The sequence below is a fragment of the Pelodiscus sinensis genome, chromosome 3, assembly GCF_052426305.1.
Source record: "Pelodiscus sinensis isolate ZL-2025 chromosome 3, ASM5242630v1, whole genome shotgun sequence".
Lineage (NCBI taxonomy): Eukaryota > Metazoa > Chordata > Testudines > Trionychidae > Pelodiscus > Pelodiscus sinensis.
Genome location: NC_143054.1, coordinates 136605114 through 136623677, shown reverse-complemented (window position 1 = coordinate 136623677; position 18564 = coordinate 136605114). Strand labels below are relative to the sequence as shown.

Genomic DNA, 18564 nt, shown 5'->3' with positions numbered 1-18564 from the left:
TTTCTAGTCATTTCAATAATCCTCATAAAGCAGTGTTTCTCAAAGTGGTCCGCAAAATCATTAAGAAACCTGCTGACTGGCCGCTCTCGTATATTTATTTACCGATACTGTGGTTATGAAGCATTGCAGCTTGCATTGGGAAGGTTTGAGTAAGTTTGAAAATAGTCTGATTCTGGTGGACCTTTTATGTGAGTATTTACAAAAGGACTACTCATGAGAAAGAGCTTCAGGATCAGACCTTGTATCAATCTGTATCTCCACAGAAAACAAATGTGACATTGCTTCTGACATTCCTCCACAGAACAGCTCAGCCTCTAGGCCAGATCTTTCACTTCAACTGATTTTCTTTGATGGCGAAGAAGCCTTTGTGCAGTGGTCTCCCATCGATTCCCTTTATGGATCTCGACACTTAGCCCAGAAAATGGCATCTACTCCACATCCAGCTGGTGCAACAGACACCAATCAGCTACAGGGCATTGTAAGTAAAAACTCCTTTAATTTACAAATTGATTCAATACCATACAACTAATACAAAAAAAGTGCTGAGAAATGAGCCAAATTCCACCAAGGGAGAACTCTACCAGTTAATGGATTTTTTTTTTAAGAGGCCTTATTTGCTTTCTGCTTCTCCTTCCTGTGCCACTTCAGAGGAAAAGCAGGGACAACCAGAGACAACTTGCTTTTATTCTTTCTGAAGGAGAAAGTTTGAGTTGCAGCTGCTCACACTAGGTCTGAATCTTGCTCATTGCATTTTTCAAATCTTTTTTTTCTTGGCTAAACGTACTATTGTATGTTAACCCTCACTCCTGCCTCTCATTAGTTCTCTTCACTCATAGTGAGTTGATTACTGTTTTTTGGTTTGATTTGGGGTTTTTTGGTCAGATATATCGAATTAAAGTAGTGAAGTCCTATTTGCACTCAAGCTGTCAGTATGGCATATCATTTCCTTAAAAGACTTTTTAAATGAAGCTAAAAGTTTTCATGTTTCTTTTATCCCCACAGGATCTGTTCGTGTTACTGGATTTAATTGGTGCTTCAAACCCAACCTTTCCCAATTTCTTTCCAAACACTGCCCGATGGTTTAGCAGACTTCAAGCAATCGGTAAGGAGGGGATTATCTGATAAAGTAAGGGTTCAGTCTGGAAAGTCGTCTTCAGCAGGATCATTCCTCCCCTGCAATTCAACAGGTGTTCTTCATGCAAAAGGACTCTACAACTGTGGCACCAATTTCCAACCAAACCAAGTTAACAACATTTTTAAGGTGCTTCGTTTTGGTAAAATTGTCCTCACTAAACTCCATTTGTTTTACTAACAATTGTAGAGATTTTGAAAGATTTAACAAGTTTTTAGTGGTTTACATAATTCCTTATTTATATAACTGGGCATTAATTTCTCCCTTACCTGAGAAAATTTCTTAGAAATAAAAATAAAAATCTAACATTTAGCTGGATCTTTAAAATTCTAGTATATTTGCAATCTCTAATGAAATGGCCCAATGGGTAGCCTATAAGCATGGGTACCACAAAACATGGGTTCCAAGATCACTGTGGGACCTTGGGCAGGTCACTTACCCCTTCTGTGTTTCAGTTATTCCCATTTTACAGATGGGGAAACTACAGCCATTCTGAGCTCCTCAACTGACTGATACCAGATGAACATAAATAATTGTTTCCAATTGTTTTTCCCTTGGGATGTGAAAAGTATTCTGTATTACATGAGAAAAGTTGATCAGTTGACTATATTGTCTGAAGGACATTTTAGTGTCAAGTACAGTTTAAAGTAAACATTATTTCATTTGTGAATTGCAGAACGAAAGCTACATGGCTTGGGTTTGCTGAAGAATCATCCTTTTGAAAGTCAGTATTTCTGGGGTAAAACCGCTCAAGGGTTGATTGAGGATGACCATGTTCCATTTTTAATGAGAGGTACTGGAACCATTTTAATATTTCTTAACTAGTTTATGAGATTACTGTAATTTCAGGGGCAGATGATTATTTTAAGCAAGTGAGCAAGTGTGTAACAGGCCAGAATTTGCAAATGTAGCTTCTTAAAATTTGAGGCTCCAAAATACATTTTCAGATGGATTAAGCTCTATGGATCCAAACAAGTTTCATAGCAGTAGAACACCAGTTTTCTTCTTCCAAAAGCACAATTCCCCACCATCTGAGCACAAAGGACTCTTGGTACACTAGCTAGTGTGTTACAGCACAACTGAGACTAGTGAAATAACTTCTCGTTCTTCACCTTGATATTTCACAACCATAAATGGGGAACTTAGTTTAGAGGATTATTGAGCTGATATTGAGAGTCTTACTCAATTCCAGTAATTTTTTTCCCTGGGTTCTCTAGTGCAGTGGTTCTCAATCAGACATCCTGGACCCTCTGGGTAGGCCATGAGCGTGTTTAAGAAGTTCCGTCAAGCAGGGCCAGTATTAGACTCACTGGAACTCAGGGCAGAAAACTGAAGCCCCAATATATGGGGCTAAAGCCCAGTACATTGAGCTCTGCCCCAAGGCACCAACGCCAAAACTGAGCAGCATAGTTTTGTGAGGAGCCTCTGTGGCATGGGACCCCTGGTAACTGCACTGCTTACTACCTTCTACCACAGGGGTGGGCAATAATTTTGATGGTGGGCACACCAAGATTTTGGTAAGTGGTCAAGGGCCACACTTTTTATGGAGGGATGTGGGTCTGGGACAGAGGTTGGGTGCAGAAGGGAGCTTGGGGTAGGAGCCTGGGGTGCAGGAGTGGGGTCTGAGGAGGAGTTTGAGTAAAGGAAGGGGTTGTGACCTGGGGCAGAAGATTGGTGTGCAGGGTCTGGGAAGGGATGGGGTGAAGGAGTGGATTTTGACCTAGGGGAGGAATGTAAAAGGGGGTGCAGGATCTGGGAGGGAGCTGTGACCTGGGGCAGGGAAGAGTGCAGAGAGTTTGGGTCAGGAGGAGGTGGTGACCTGGACAGGGAGCTAGAGAATAGCTGATTAGCAGAGCCCGCACAGCACCCACATCCAGCAGCATGACTTTATACTTGTGGTGCACATTTGCACAAGCCTGGGTGCACATAAAATGTATTTCTGTCATGGATAGAAAATGTTAAAGGAAACATTGGTGGTGACCACAGTGTTGTACGGCTCAGAGCTGAGGAAAGCAGGGTAAGGTGCCACCTTCCATGTGTAAGCTATTGCTAGGATACCAAAAAGAGAACTTAATGAAAAGATGGAGAAGAGCCACTACTCTCACAAGACACCACAGGTGATAAGCTCCTCTAACATCATGGGAAGAGCCAAAGAGACGTGTCTTATTTGTTTGCTTCTGGGAAGCTTCTGAACAAGGGGGAGGTAGGGAACAGGATGGAGGAAAAAAAGGGGGATAGGTGGAGAATGAATTTAATTCTCCATTATCCAAACAGTTCCTTACACAACCACACCTCACTCCTCCAATGGATTGGTGCCTAAGGGTTTCACCTAACCAGAATTGCAGAACTATCATGCTGGGATTGCTGATAGCCAAGTGTAAGAAAGGCCATTTTACAAGGCAATAAAGCGATAAGTACGGCATCCAAAAAAATCCCAGAGATCAGGATAACTGCTTTGTAGAACATAGCAACAAGAGCATTATACTAGAACAGAGTTGTCTTGGGGAAAGCTACATTGGCTACAATGTTTCATAGCTCATAAGCAAGCACAGTACAAGCATGATTGCAAGGCTGAGAGCTGCTATCACATTCCAACCACAACTATGGTCACTTTTTTTTTTTTTTTTTTTAAAGAGGGAGAACTGGGAAGGAAAGTAGACTAATTTTAGGAACCATACAGCGTAACCAATAAGTTTCTGTAGTCACCACTGGGGTCAGAGGAACAGTGGAAGGAAACTGTAAAGATATCAGCTTGTTATGGAGTCATATTGAAGAATAGACTGACTGTAGCCCTGGCTTAGGGACTCCTCCACTTGTAACATAATGCATGTTAATTTGCTCATTGAAAAAGCTTATGCGCTCTCTCTGAATTCCTCTCTCTTCCAGGGGTTCAAGTTCTTCACTTGATCCCATCCCCTTTCCCTAAGGTGTGGCACACCATGGAGGACAATGAAGAAAACCTCAGCAAAACCACTACTGACAACCTCAATAAAATCCTACAAGTGTTTGTGCTGGAATATCTCGGTCTGTGATAGCACAGTGGCTCTGAAGCACTGCTCTGTTTTAAATACTGCTACCAGTCCCAAACATCAAGTTCTTAATCATCTCACCTGCAGCTAACTGTGATGAAGAGCACTAAAGGCAAAGCATGATGTGGTACCAACTCTTGTTAGTCAGAGGTCAGCTGTCTTTGGCTACACAGTCTAGTGAAGTCAGATGAAAATGCCATTAAACAAGAATTGTCAGCCTGAAAAGAGCCTGGTCCTCCACATCTCACCTGAGAGAGAGAAGGGAAACCTGTATTTTTCCATGTCACTATCACTGGTTTTAGTCCAGACATTAAAACAAAATAGAATCCAGATCCTGAATATAAATACTTCCTAATGTAGGGCTTAGCTTCCATTTTTATACAGTGAATAACGTTTAAAGTTCAAAACTGGAAAGAGCTTCCAGAATTTCTGGCATGCCAAGTAAAGCACACCTTAAAACACCAATGCATGTTCTTAATCCCCAAGAAGCAGAGAAGAGACCATACTGTCTTTTCCCTGTCCTTGGGAAAAGGCAGGCTTTCAAGGAAAAAGTGGATATTGGGAGGGAAGGGAGGCAAGAGAAAAGTTCCTGCACACACTATGCATCCATGAAAGAGTCAGCCACAATTTGTTCCAAAATAAATAGGCCCTTGAAGAATAAATAGGCCTAACCACCAGGTGGTATCGCAAAACCAAGCAAAATCAGAACTGACCACATTTTAATTATGTGCATTTTTTAAACTACCGGGTTGTAAAAATCTTTTGAAATGCAATGCAAGCTGCAGACTAGTGGCACTAATGAAATAAGCATTATAGGGTTCCAAACAGTGAGGCCAGGTCTACACAATGGGCCAGGTCAGGTCAAGGTACACAATTTCCAGCTACATAAAAAAAAATTATCTGGAGTTAATAAACCCTAAGCCAAGATTCGGCACTGTCCTCTCAGCGGGAGGTCGACAGGAGAAATGCTCCCATCAACTTCCCTTACACCTCACGTGTGCAGATGGGAGAACTCTCAGCATTCAATTTAGCAGGTTTTTACTAGACCTGCTAAATCAACTGCTGGAAAAAGATTGCTGCAGCATTGATCTCCCTACAAATGGAGACATGGCCTGAGAGGCTAGTACCACACAAGGAGAAGCAAACAAAATGTTCTAAGCTAAGAGTGATAACCATAGGCTAGGTTTTGCCACCCTCTCTCATTGGGACTATTAAAAGAGTAAATTCAGTGCAACGGTGGCAGAATCCAGCCCTAAATTGAACAAACTCATGGGAGAAGCAAAGAGAATGAGTTCAAGAGATGAACTGAAAAGACCAGGCATTTTAAGGTCACAGTCTTCCCCTGCTGAGACTCTTACACTAGCAAGTTCGGTTCTATACAATGACACAGTACAAATTAATATTAAAAAGGGGTCATTGTTATGGCACTGGCTTGCATTTTAGATTTTGTACAAATAAGCTTTTCTAACTCTAAGACGAGTATTTCCAAGACTTCAGATTCTAATAGGAACACTGAAGGCACTGAACAGTCTCTTGCAGTGTTTGTAGCCCAATGTTGCAACATTGTTTTATTATGAGAATCTGAAAATTAAATGTTGTTCTATTTTCATTGTCCCCGTTAAGAGAAATGCAACAGGTAAAAACAACATAAGATGGATTCTAAAGATTTTTCAATGTTAATAATTTAAGTCCCTATTTGTAACAAGCAAAAACTGGATTTTTTAAAATGAGATTTATAAACTTTACATCCTCCTATTAAGATGCAATAACCTGGATGCATTCTCTAAAACAGAGCACAGTAAACTTCAAAAATAGACAGACACATGTATTTTAGTAAGTGTGTGGTAAAAGTTGTCTTACTAAATAAAAATATTTGGAGTCTTTGCTAGTGTGTGTGTGTGTTGTTTACAGGTTTGGAGAGAATAATTTTAAGTTATCATTTGAGGTTTGAACATTAATGATGTTATACTAATGGCAAAGCAGCACATGAGATGCCTATACAATGCCACTAGACAGAAAAAGTATTAACTAAAGGGAAAGCTATAAAAACTGCCATGAATTTAGAGACATTTTAAGTTTCTACAAGTCTATTAATTTTCACACTAAAACAGTATGGAACTTTTGAAGGTCCCCATGGCTCCTGAGGAAAGTACAACACTTTTATCCCCAGATCAGCTAGCTAACATCACCAGCTTTATCAAGTGTCTGAGGTTTCCTCTGGAAGGTAAATTTGTATTTGCTACCAGCTCCCTGCTTAGGGCCTGAACTAAAAGGTACTGAGCAGATGCAGAACTCACTGACTTCAGTGGGTTGCAAGAGCTCAGCTTTGGGGAGTGAGACTATTTATAGCTCTAACAAGAAAGTTCAGTGGTTCAGAAGACACCCTTTCCTTGAGCACCTAAGAAAACTAGGGACCCTCCCCCTTAAGAGTTTCCAGGCCCCAGAGCTCATCAAAAAAGGCTTACCTGGAATGGCGTAAGTCTCAGATCCCAAATGGAGGAACGCCTCAGCAAAGGAGATGGTCCACAATGCAGCTGGAAGAGAGCAGGTGCTAGAAGGTATAAGTGACCCAGAGCAATGAGTCCAAACAACAGTTAAAAGCACACTCTTAGCCACAGGAAACCCTAAATTGATTGACAGACAAATCAAAAGCACAGTTTGAAGTGTGGTTTCCCTGGTCCGTACAGACAGAGCAGAACACTTGGTAGAAAAGTTGGGGGCAGATTATCACTTACCATTGCCTCAGAAGACAAAATGACAGGAGCTTGGAGTGGAACCAATTAAGAGCATACTGGAAATGTATAAAAGATAATGACATCTGAAAAGCATCTCCCCTTCTCTATCTGCATAGTGAATACTATGGGACACAGCAAAGATGAAGAACTCCAGGCTGTCAGCTGATCCACAACTTGCAAAGCTCCTACCTGAAATTCCTTAGATAGCTGTTACCAGTCAATCATCTGACTATAACAGTTCTTGAACTTTTGGTTCCTGCAGGAATGCAGCAGCCGCTACCAGAGCCTTTGAAAAAGTGTGCACGGTGTGGCTTATATCAAAAAGGGAAAAGTACTAAGTGTTGCTAAGGGAAAGATCTCTCTGATGAGAACGACATTCAATGGTATTGCAGTAATGCATAGGAGCTCCACTTATGCACCAGGACCCCATTTTGGTAGGAACTCTATCCAAAAGACAAAAAAAAGACTGTCAAGAGTTTAAGATCTCTCACATCCACAGGCCATATCATTGGCTTATTTCCAGTGCAGCCTTTGGAGTTGATTTATTGGTTAACCCAGAATTCTCTGCTAGGTGGAGTCCTCACAGCCTCCTCTGTACAACACCACCTCTCTGTGTATTTGACTTGTAGAACTGGTTTGTGACAGCCGCGGTGCCAACTCTGCCCCCCACACATCTATACAAGCAAATTCATTACTGGAGCCAACAACATAAGCTTACCAAATCAGAGGATCATTCAATTGCACATTCAGTAATTTGATCTATGCCATCAAATGCCAGCAATGCTCCACTGCTATATATAATTGGACAAACTGGACAGTCCATACGGGAAAGAATCTATGGACACAAATCAGATATATGTAAAGGGAACATACAAAAACCTGGTGGAGAGCACTTCAATCTACCTAATCACACTTTAAAAGATCTCCAGCTGGCGGTCTTATCACAAACCAATTCTACAAGTCAAATACGCAGAGAGGTGTTGGAATTACAATTCATCCGCAAGTTCAGTTCTCATGCTGACGGCTTCATTCGTGATTACGGATGGCTGGGACACTACCAACTTAACATTCAACGAAGGAGCAAACAGCTCTTTGTCTGTGTAGATTCTAGCATTAGCACCCTTCCTACCTATTACTATCCTTTGATCTGTTTCTTTTCAACTATCCAATCTTCAGGTGTTTATAGATTGCCAGTTCTGCCTCCTTGTTTTTCCCTTTGATATTTCCATACCCTCTGCTCCTTGTTTCCTCCCCTCCCCCCTTTTTTATTCCTCCCCATGTCTCCCTTCTCCCCTATTTATTTTGGGTCTGCAGATCCTAAACTCAAAACTCCGGTCAATCTGAAGTAGTGGGCTGTGCCCACGAAAACTCACGATACCATCTACATGTTCTTTTAGTCTATAAAGTGCTACCAAACCATTTGTTGTTTTTTATATTTACAACAGTAAGTCAGCTGCAGAGATGTGTTTCTATTAGAGCCTCTGTTACCAGCACATCTCTGGTATGTATAGTAAATTAGCAATTCAAAAATACTTAATAAGTGTACAAATACAGTGCAGTTCAGAAAAAATACTGAAACTTGAGGAGACGCTGTGGATTCAATTCTCCATTGGGGCTTTAAATCAAACGTGTCTTCAATTTGAAGGGTGCCTTCTACTAAACAGATGCAATGAATACAATGAATATGATATATCACACAATTAAAAAAAATGCAATTGAATTAGAGACCATTCCTAAACATAGTTACAAGTTTTATACTGTAAAGAACAGTTTCTATTTTACTAAAACTGCTATGCTGAGGGTAATATAACTTAGGGCTCAAGAAGTACAAAAGGCCTGTTTAATATCTTCTGCACTGGGATGAATTTCACCTTAAATGTGAACTTCTAATAAAAACTAATAAAAGGTGTGGTTACAAAACAGGAGTGACTATTAAACCAACTGTTTTTCTAGATGAAAATATATGGTGCGTCGTAGTTCACTAGCACTAGGTTATCCTTGATTTCCAGATACAGTACTGTTATTCTTCCTAACACTTTACTGAATGAATGACAAACTGTTAGCTCGTCTACTAGAAAGAACCAGGTCAGGTTTACACACACACTTTGGCATAACTGCATTGCTCACAGGTGTGAGAAATCCACACCTGAATGACAGTTATACAGACCGTAACCCTCCATATAGAGAGTGTTATATCAGCAGGAGAGCATCTCCTGCCAACACAGCTACTGCCTCTTGTGAAGATGGTGTTATTAAGCTGACAGATGCTTTCTTCTGTCAGCTAAGAGCCTCTTCACCAGCTATGCTGATGTAACTTTGTAGGGTAGACCTTCCCTAAGAATTAGATCCCCATTTGTAACTCTATAGCCATGGTTCACAGCAGATGGCACCCAGGCAGTCCCCACCAACCGACTTTTCAACAGAACACAGCTTCTTTTTTCTGAGGGGAGGTAGGAGAGGAAACCCTCATCCATGTCTCCAAGTGGACTGCTGTGAGCAGTGGGGAGATAAAGTGAAAATGGTTTCTGTGGAACTGCAAAACTCCACAACTATTGTACGGGATCAGAAAGTCTCAAACCCCCAAGTAAAGGTTTAAGCTTTAGAGAAGTGTTTGTTTCCTAACTTAATTAGCTCTGAAGGAAAAAGATCTTAATCTTTTTGGTCAAACATAATATCTTCAGATAACATCTGACTAGATTTCAATGTTGGGTCACCTAGATATAGATGATGACAACTGGTGCTCTATCAGTAGCTAAGATGGGTGGACAGTTTGGTGAGCAGGCAAGCTAGCAAAGGGAGAGCCTTTGTGCTGAGGACAGTGAGAGGGACAAGTCTGTGCATGGGGAACTGTGTGGCAAGGAGAACAATGGGAAAGGGCAACCTGTTTCTGCAGAGTGAGAGATGCAGAAAACAATGTAGAAACCACTTGTGTCTAGTGTGCAATACAACAGGAACAAAGGAAATAATAAAAAACCATGTTAGCAGAAGACCTATCCATGGGATCATCGTAGCAAAGGGGGAATGGGAAGGTGAAAAGGGGAGGAGCTCTTTTGGCATGAATTTTTGTACCTAGAGCGGCTTCCGGGATAGGGCATTCATTTGGGGAGCATAGGGTGGTGAGTTAAAGTCTAGCCTCCACTCTCCACCCACCTTGGGAGCAGTCAGACAGCCATCACAGAATGCCCTAGGGATGGAGCTGGCTCCCGCATTAGGAAAGCAGGATAAGGGACACTCTGAAGGTGTTGGGGTGGGTTCTGGAGTGGCCTAGAGGATATGGCTATGTGCACATGTATTAGAAAAAAAATAGATAAATGTACATAAAAATTAGGCACAATGTTGCCAATGTGGCCCTCAGTACCACAAACCAGAACATCTCTGCCATATATTGCATTCTCTTTTTCTGCACCATTGATGTGTGTGTGAACTAGGTGTATAATTGGTTAACTATTTTCTGAAGCTATAAAGGAGAAATACAAAGTCACAAAAGAAAAGGTATTTCAGCAATCTGAAGGATGAACTAGTGGTTTAATGAGAGTGAGCCATTAACTATCTATTTTATACTTTTATGGACATAGCCATAATCAAGAAATAGGTGCTTCCAAAATTTGAAGTTTCTAATATTTTATTTCCCAGTACATTTTCATGTAATTTTGCAATAAAAATACAAAGATGAGTAAGGACCAGTTACAAGAAAGTGGATGATAACTTTGTACCTCAATAAAATCTACAAGAAATTATATATATAAAAAAAATTCCTTAATATCAATAAGAAATGTAAAAGTTTTAGTTTGTCCTCACACTGGACAGTAAACGGTGTATTGACAGGAAAAACCTGTTCCGATCAAAGAAAATCTGTGGTCATAATTTTTAAGAAAAATGAGAACTGGTGCAGAACAGATTGTGCAATTGCAATGGTTCATCATTCAGTAAATAATTTTCAGTTGAAAAGAATGGAGGATGCTACGCCATCACAATTTTTCTCTCTCATGAAACTGTGTTCATGTTATGCTTTAGCACATTATTGGAGGAAAAAGAAAGGCGAACAGAAAATCTGCATGTGAATAAACTCGGTAACTGTAAAAACTTTGCAAGACAAGTTTCACAACTTTGGCAAGCATTTGTTGCATATTATAAATTAACATAAAAATGAAAATGCAATTCAACTGTTTAATGAATATAAACAATACAATTGATCCCAGTTATTCAGAATGGTGTAATTGTTTAGAAAAATTGGGCAATAAAAAAAAATCAATACCCTTAAGTATAATAAATAATACAAATTAGAGTTTATTATGGATGGGGTTGACCTCGAGTGCTAGTTCCATATCTACTTGGGATATTTGTAAAACCAGTCCTGAATCCTTGAGTTGCTCCCATCCCTGGAATTCCAAATCCTTGATTGAATACACCGCTGTATGGTACAGATCCATGATTTAGGCCCAATCCATAGGGTCTTGTCTGAGTGTTTAAAAGGATGACTGGGTTCATATTTTTGCCCGGTGTGTTAAAAGAAAATTCTGGAGGTGGACTGGTAGGTTTAGCTGGAGTAGATGTAACAGGATTCATATTATCAGGAGCCTTTAAAGGTGGCATTGGAATAATATGGTGATCTGAAAGGTGCAACATATTGTTTGCAATAGGACCAGATGTTAAGGTAGGTCTGATCCAATCATCTTTGAAAATCTGGACAGTCAAAGTAGAGACTAGAGTATACAGTCGATTAGTCACATGAGCAAGTACCATTTGTTCATTAGCATCTCTTCGAATCCGTACATGTACTGATCCAGCCTAGAAAGTGAACCAAAACAAAACACCAGGCTGTAATAAGTCTTTTATGTAGAGATCCTGATTTGCATTAAACATTTTAACTGCCAGAAGAGCTAAATAGCATCTTATCCTGCACAAAAGTGGAGACTATTATGGAGCCTCAATGGAGACAACTGAACAGTCACAATTAATTCCATGATGAGGACAAATGTCCATGATGCCATAACACTGGAAATGGTGACAGGCTGATATTCATATTATTAAAACAATAGGCACTTGGTGTTAAATACTGTTTATAGTAAACAGCTAATAGAGAGCAGCAGTAACATGGACTAGAGCAGGTGGAGAAAAGGAGAAAAGCACTGAAACAAACCCAAGTGAAGGAAAGTGTGTCAATGTGCTGCTGCACCTGTAACAGGTGAGCTTGAAGATAAGGTAAGAACAGCAGCGCTGCAATAGCAGCACACCGACTCAGAGTTTCATGTCTGAAGCAATTACACTACTAGATTAAATCTGTGTGTGTTGTGTGCCTGCCTGACCCTTACTAATATTTTTATAAATTCTTCCCTCTCCCATAACTTGAACTAACACTGCAGACAACAGTGGAAAGAAATAACAGTTTCTTCCCTCATTTGCCTTTTGCATCCATGTCTAACAAAGAATGTGACCAACAGCAAGTACATTTAATGGCTGGTTTTCTATCTGGTAGCACTAACTATCAAGAGCGTGGGCAGAATTCCAACTTCCAGTGCAGAGTGGAAGGCAGAAGTACAAGCTGAGGTGCAAAGATTTTGTAAATATGTGTGGAAAAAGAACCCATTGATTCCAGGACACTGCATGATTTCAGTAGTTCAGTAACAACTGGTATTTCAGATAAGCAGATTAGGTGATTACCTTTCCTTTTCACCAGCAAATTTGGCCAAACAAGCAAATTTGGCCAAACAAGCTCATATGTTTTCAGGGTATGGAGAAGAATAAAAAGGAGAGAAAAGTTTTAAAGGACTCTTAATTCCCTGACTGCCATTGAGTACCTGATTCTCCACCTTAGTTTCAGTAATAATTTCCTTTGAGAGTCCTGTAGTAAGAGGGACTAGCTAATGATCAAGACAGCTAATATAAAGGAAAGCTAAGCTATGAGCAACAGGCAGGACCCTGCTCATGGAGTTTGGCATGAACAGGACTGATAGTGTAAAACATTAATTGGTAATAGGCGCAGGTGTAGAAAAGTAATTGGTACTAGGTACTGGCTGTAAAACAGTAATTGGTATAGGGAAGAGGTTAAAAGCACATTTCAGAAGAATGGTAACACCTTGTTAAAAAGGACTTGGTATCACACTCCTCACAGATAAAAGGGCCATACCAACCAAGGTTCAGGAAATGGTCTAAAATAACAACATGATGAATAGAGATATTTTAATTGAATCACCGGGTGCAGGATGATCGGTGGTATCTAGGTAACATCAGAAGATAGAAACCTGACACACCATGAGTGATGTGTAACTTGTTTGTACCTGTATATAAAGTTGTCTTTTAGAGGGTCTGTCTTTGTCTAGCCTAGGAAACAGTAGGATCTCTCATTGTTAGGGGGTAAAAATGTGTAGTGATTCAGAAGAGTCTGACAACAATTACTGTGTAATAATAAAACATAGCCAGCACCTTCGATTCTTATCTGATTTTGTGGTCTTTGGGGGCTCTCTCACAGTCTGCTGTGTTGTCTACTTGCGCAAAATCAACACTACACACACACACAGCCAAATGGTTATCACTGACGGAGCAGGAGACCTGTCCGGACACCATGTCAGTGACTCCTGACTATCACAAGTCCATTTTATATCACAGAATAAACAGCAGCTCTTGGGAAGCTTTAATAAACTTCATATTTCCATTTAGGATCTTATTAGGTGCTCCTCTGTAGTAAAAACAATTATAGTTCTGTTTTAGGATAGTCAGTGTCAACTCACAGAGGCATGGCCAAACAGGATTATGGATTCACTTCAAGACAGAGGTGATTAGGGATAGTTGCTTTTATTAATCTCACTAAGTCACTACTATTACAGGCTCAATACTGCCAGATGGTTACACAGCTACTGCAAAGTGATGCATCAATAAGCACAAGCAGAGCAATGCATAAGAGAGCAACAGGCACTTAGAAATGCTTACGCCCCTTCAGTCTACGGGGAGCCCTGTTCCTGTCACCTCACACCAGGCCACAGTGGTCGTGGCTCCAGCTGGGGGAATCCAGGGCACCCTCCGAGGTCTAGGTCCCTGATGAGACTCCCTGGGCATGGGACTCCCTGTACTAATTATACTATGTTTACCGAGAGTCCGCGAACTGGCTCAATGCCGCTCTAAATGTTCCCATGGGACTGGGAACAGAGGTCAAACTTGTTTATCACTTAGTAGTTTCCCAGCTCAAGGTATGGGTTAAAGCTGATAACACCCAGCTGCTGTTTGCATTTGCAGAGTACAAGGTTTTGCCAAGCTGTGTACAGCTAGGATGGAAACTTCCATCCCGGGCCTATTAAGCTGCAAGACCCACATATGACTTTTTATGTGACATAGAGCACAAACGTTTCAGGAGAAGAGACCATGTTTTCCTTTTCACTTCTCATAGCTGAGCTTTTTTCCCTCCTCAGAGACACTTCAGATTAATTTCCCCGTAAGATAAAACCACAGGAGAATTCAGATTAACCATATCAATTAATTTGGCACTAACCACTGATGACATTTGGAAGAATTTTTCAGGCCCAGAGTAATAGCTTTACTCCAATGTTGTTGTAGAAGTTAATAATTACCACACCAAGAAGTTTCAACTCTAACACCTTCTGTCAAACCTGAAAGCTGATTATCCACGCATTGTTCAAAGCAAAAATTTCATGGACAGAGCACTTACTAAAACAAAAAATTTACAAGGACCAAGATATAATCTAGCTGATAGTAAGAAAAGTACATTGCTGAGAAACATATTAATTTGCTGTTAGTGATATTGTTCTCTCTAAAAATAAAATAGTTCTACATTTGTGATACCAGTCTGAATTGCAACATGCACTTGTTTAACAAAAGAGTATTATGGTGGATCTGTGGCATGATTCCTCTGTATATAATCAACAATTGCATCTTGTTCAGGGTGGGAGAGAGGATTCCACACCTCACTAAGTTTTCATAATGCTGCTGCAATTGGTGCAAATAAATACATAAATAAATAAATAATCCACTCAAGCTTTATTTTACAGGAAGGGGGAAACTATTTTATGGCATCTGAATTTCTAAATTCCATTTAGAATAGTAAGAGGGATCTCATTTATTTTGCTAAGAGATTAAAAAAAGAAGTTTCCTTTCAAAGAACAACACAATATGGCACAAAACATACCAAAGTACCAAAGCCCAATGTCCAGAAATGCTCATTTCGAACCTCCAAGACACCATCCAAAGTGGAAACCTAATTTAAAACACAAACATGTGGTAAATTATCATTAAAGAATATGTTTCAGTCTTTTAGAAATGTAAGTTGGTTTAGAGAGAGAACTCTAGAGGATATTGTCAATATTTCATTTGCGCTGTGTATCTTCCTTCAACTAAATTTTCATAGGGGACTTTATTGATGATGCCACCAAACTCCTAGATATATTTACAGACAATGTATTTCCACTATCTTCAAAGCCAAGATCTGTTTTTTCAGACACTTCCAGCTCTGTTGTGAATTCCTACCACTCCTCTATTTGTTATAATATAAAAGGCCCCTCTTTTATGCCTTCTTACAACATATTACTGCAAATCCCTTCAGTGATAATTAAAAAGATTGAATATCTATTTAAAGATCTGTACTAACGTAAAAGCTTCAACGTTTCTATAAGACATATCAATTGTACTATCTTTAGATTTTAAGCTTTGTATTTCTACACACACACACACACACACACACACACACACACACACACACACAGAAAGTGTAAAATTCTCATATGCAGTCCAATTTATCTTCTGTGAGATGAGCACTTGAAATACTTGTAGGTTCTCACTATATACATTGAGCCTTTGTACTGAAGTTCTTTGCTGTGCACCTCATGTAAGGTTATACAGTAACTTACCTCTCTAATAAGTTTATCTAGCTGACCAATCACATGTGGTGGGGTTGTCTGAAAATCAACAGAATTTTATAAACAGATGATAATTTGGTCTTAATTTTAAAATTTTATTAACTTTATTACAATCTACAGTTAGCAGTATAGTCATTTAAATGTAATGTACTTGATTAGATAGTTTACTAAACTGACAATGCTAAGAGCATATATAACAACTAAGAAACAACCCAATTAAAATATATGCTGCATCTGTGATTGCAACTATTCCATGATAAATTTAATGTTAGAAATTTCTTTGGAGTATAATCATGTATCATTTCTTTCTTGTGAAAATTTTCATTTAAATGTTTAATGGTGGATATCATTAAAACATACATTTTTAAAAAGATACAGTTAAAACATTTTCTGGCACTGTCTCACCTGAAGTAGGACTTTTCCACTGTAGACACTCATAGGATACATGGTGCCAAATGTCATCAAAGCAATAGCTATCGCAGAGGCTGTATCTACAGCAAAATAATTGCTGAAATATGAAGGGTAATTTTAAGTGACATGCTTGTTTCCTAAGGTATGTGCAAAACATATGCCTTTTCTTTTAAATGACCACCAGAGAGAGAGAGAGCACACACATGCAAAAATTCACTAAGCACGTGAATCTGAAACACACAAAATGCATCTCAAATTGTTACGGTTCATGTCACGTGAAATTTCAGCTTTTTATCACATGACCAGGGCTTGCAAGCCTAAAAGGAGATTTTCCATGAATTAGATCTTAAAAATACTTATCTATTTAAATAACAATTATACGTACTTAATTTCAATTAACATATACGTAATGCAAAGAGCTAAAGCACCAGCTAGATCAATCAAGACAAAAGGATTCATTCGTGGAAGGAAGATGCTGCTCAGCCCTGGAATGATTCCACATAGACTGCAACAAAACAGAAAAAAGAAATTGTCAGCTACTTTTTGTAAGGGCTGAAAAACTAGAATTAGAAAGCTACACTTGCTATAATAATAGATGCACTTTGAGGATCATGCATGTAGCTGACTGGGTTAAAAGTACACTGGAAGTTAAATGATCCTCTTTGTTGACTACAATAATTATTTTCAGGCCTAGAGCCATTTATGTCCTCTCCCCTTACTCTAGTGCTTTGTGAATGGAACATCCCTATCTTTTTCATTTTTATTACATTTGGACTCTTTCACAGTTTTAAATAAAGGTTTCTAATCTCACAAGGAAACACAGGAGACAACATTACAATGAAGTACACTAGAGCAATCAGTCTTCCAGAAAATATTTCCACAGATTTAAATTGTGATCAAGTGTTATACCCTTTTTGTCAGCAGATCTGGCTATGTGTCCTACACCCTTGCTCTGCAAGCCTCTTAAAATATCTGAAAATCACACCTTCCAGTCTTTTTTAAAGACAGCTTTTATGCTGTTTCCCATAAATACTGGGCTGCCATACTATAACTCAACCTCATAGTCTTGTCTACCTAAATCTTTTAGACATTAAGCATTTCTCCCTCCCCAATTCTCCACACCACAGTAGTCCTAGGGTTGTTCTTCCAAGACCTTCTATAGTGGTAAAAACCATTATTTTTCTTTACATTTGTAATTTCTTATTATGCAACTTAAAAACTCTTGATTCTTTGCAACAGAATTGAGATGAGATGCACACTTTGAAATGTGACCTTCACCATCCTGCTCCTTGCTACAGAGTCCTTTTCATCTTGTCTCAGTTAATATGCACCCTTAAGAGGTTGGTCCAGTAAGGTACTTTCTATTCAGGTTCAGGATATGCTTAATCATACTGCAAGATCAGGACCAAATTATTTAGCTGAATAATATTTAGTTGAAGGATTAAAAATATTTAGTTGAAGGATTAAGCTCTTTATGACTGCAGTAGTGAGCACTTTTTTACTCCATCTTTTATACATGATATCAGCAATGGGCAACCTAGGATAGTGACTGGGCTGCATGTGTGGCCCTCCATCTCAGCGGGCTGCAAGATTGTCATAAGCAGGAGGATCTCCTGACATAGGGTCGTTTTTCTAACTGTGTTTGTGTAGCTAGAATTTGTGAGGTATGCTGACTGAACTGGAGCAGCACCTTGATTAGATGCAGAGGGAGCATGCGGCTCTCTCAGTCTATGTTGTGTGCAATCAGCACACACTTAACTTCACATGCCCTTGCTTTATGTGCATGTCACTTTTAGTAATGCTGGTTGGGAAAAACCAGTGGAATACACAGACAGAGACCAATGGAATCTGGCAACTCTGCACACGGGCAACAGTAAGTAAAATGTCTTGTGGTCCACACATAGAACTCTGATGGGCCACATGCAGTCCATGGGTTGTAGGTTGCCCTCCACCGCTTTAAATCATATTGCCTACCCCACTTCTGAAATGCTTTAGGGAAGAGGTAGGCTTTGCAGTACGTCCAAAAAGTTATGCAATATGGCTTAACATACCCCATTACCTTATTTTAGATAGACCGTTTTACAGTATTTGTGCTGCTGACAACATGCAATATACACAGGGATGTCCAAGAGTGAAAAATATTTACATTTTCAACATCTGGCAACGGCTATTTGAAAATTATCTTTATTTGGCATTCAGTGTCCATTTATACTAAAAGGGTTAGCAGCCAAAAACCATGACAAAAAATGTTTTGGTTCTTGGAAGAGAGACCATATTGTAGCTCTGCAGCCAGTGGGGAAAAAAACCCCTGATGCCTGGAACTCAGAGAAAATAAAAGGAAAAAATCCTGAGAGAACACATGTGTGCCTGGGTCTGTGCCTAGTCTTTTTAGA

The 18564-nt window shown here is 39.5% G+C and overlaps 2 protein-coding genes across 5 annotated transcripts in view; one reads left to right on the top strand and one right to left on the bottom strand.

Moving 5' to 3' along the window:
- Positions 1-6044, top strand: part of QPCT (glutaminyl-peptide cyclotransferase) — a 39633-nt gene extending 33589 nt beyond the window's left edge. For all 3 annotated transcript variants that reach the window (XM_025190819.3, XM_025190820.3, XM_006135221.5), the window contains exons 4-7: positions 302-478; positions 1003-1102; positions 1809-1925; positions 4019-6044. In XM_025190819.3, the coding sequence (XP_025046604.2) occupies positions 302-478; positions 1003-1102; positions 1809-1925; positions 4019-4164 (540 nt within the window). In that variant the 3' untranslated portion in view covers positions 4165-6044. The remainder of the gene's footprint in view (positions 1-301; positions 479-1002; positions 1103-1808; positions 1926-4018) is intronic.
- Positions 6045-10500: 4456 nt separating this feature from the next.
- Positions 10501-18564, bottom strand: part of SLC30A6 (solute carrier family 30 member 6) — a 28747-nt gene continuing 20683 nt past the window's right edge. For both annotated transcript variants that reach the window (XM_006135220.5, XM_006135219.5), the window contains 5 exons: positions 16557-16676; positions 16166-16268; positions 15752-15799; positions 15034-15102; positions 10501-11684 (listed from right to left, as the gene is read on the bottom strand). In XM_006135220.5, the coding sequence (XP_006135282.1) occupies positions 11187-11684; positions 15034-15102; positions 15752-15799; positions 16166-16268; positions 16557-16676 (838 nt within the window). In that variant the 3' untranslated portion in view covers positions 10501-11186. The remainder of the gene's footprint in view (positions 11685-15033; positions 15103-15751; positions 15800-16165; positions 16269-16556; positions 16677-18564) is intronic.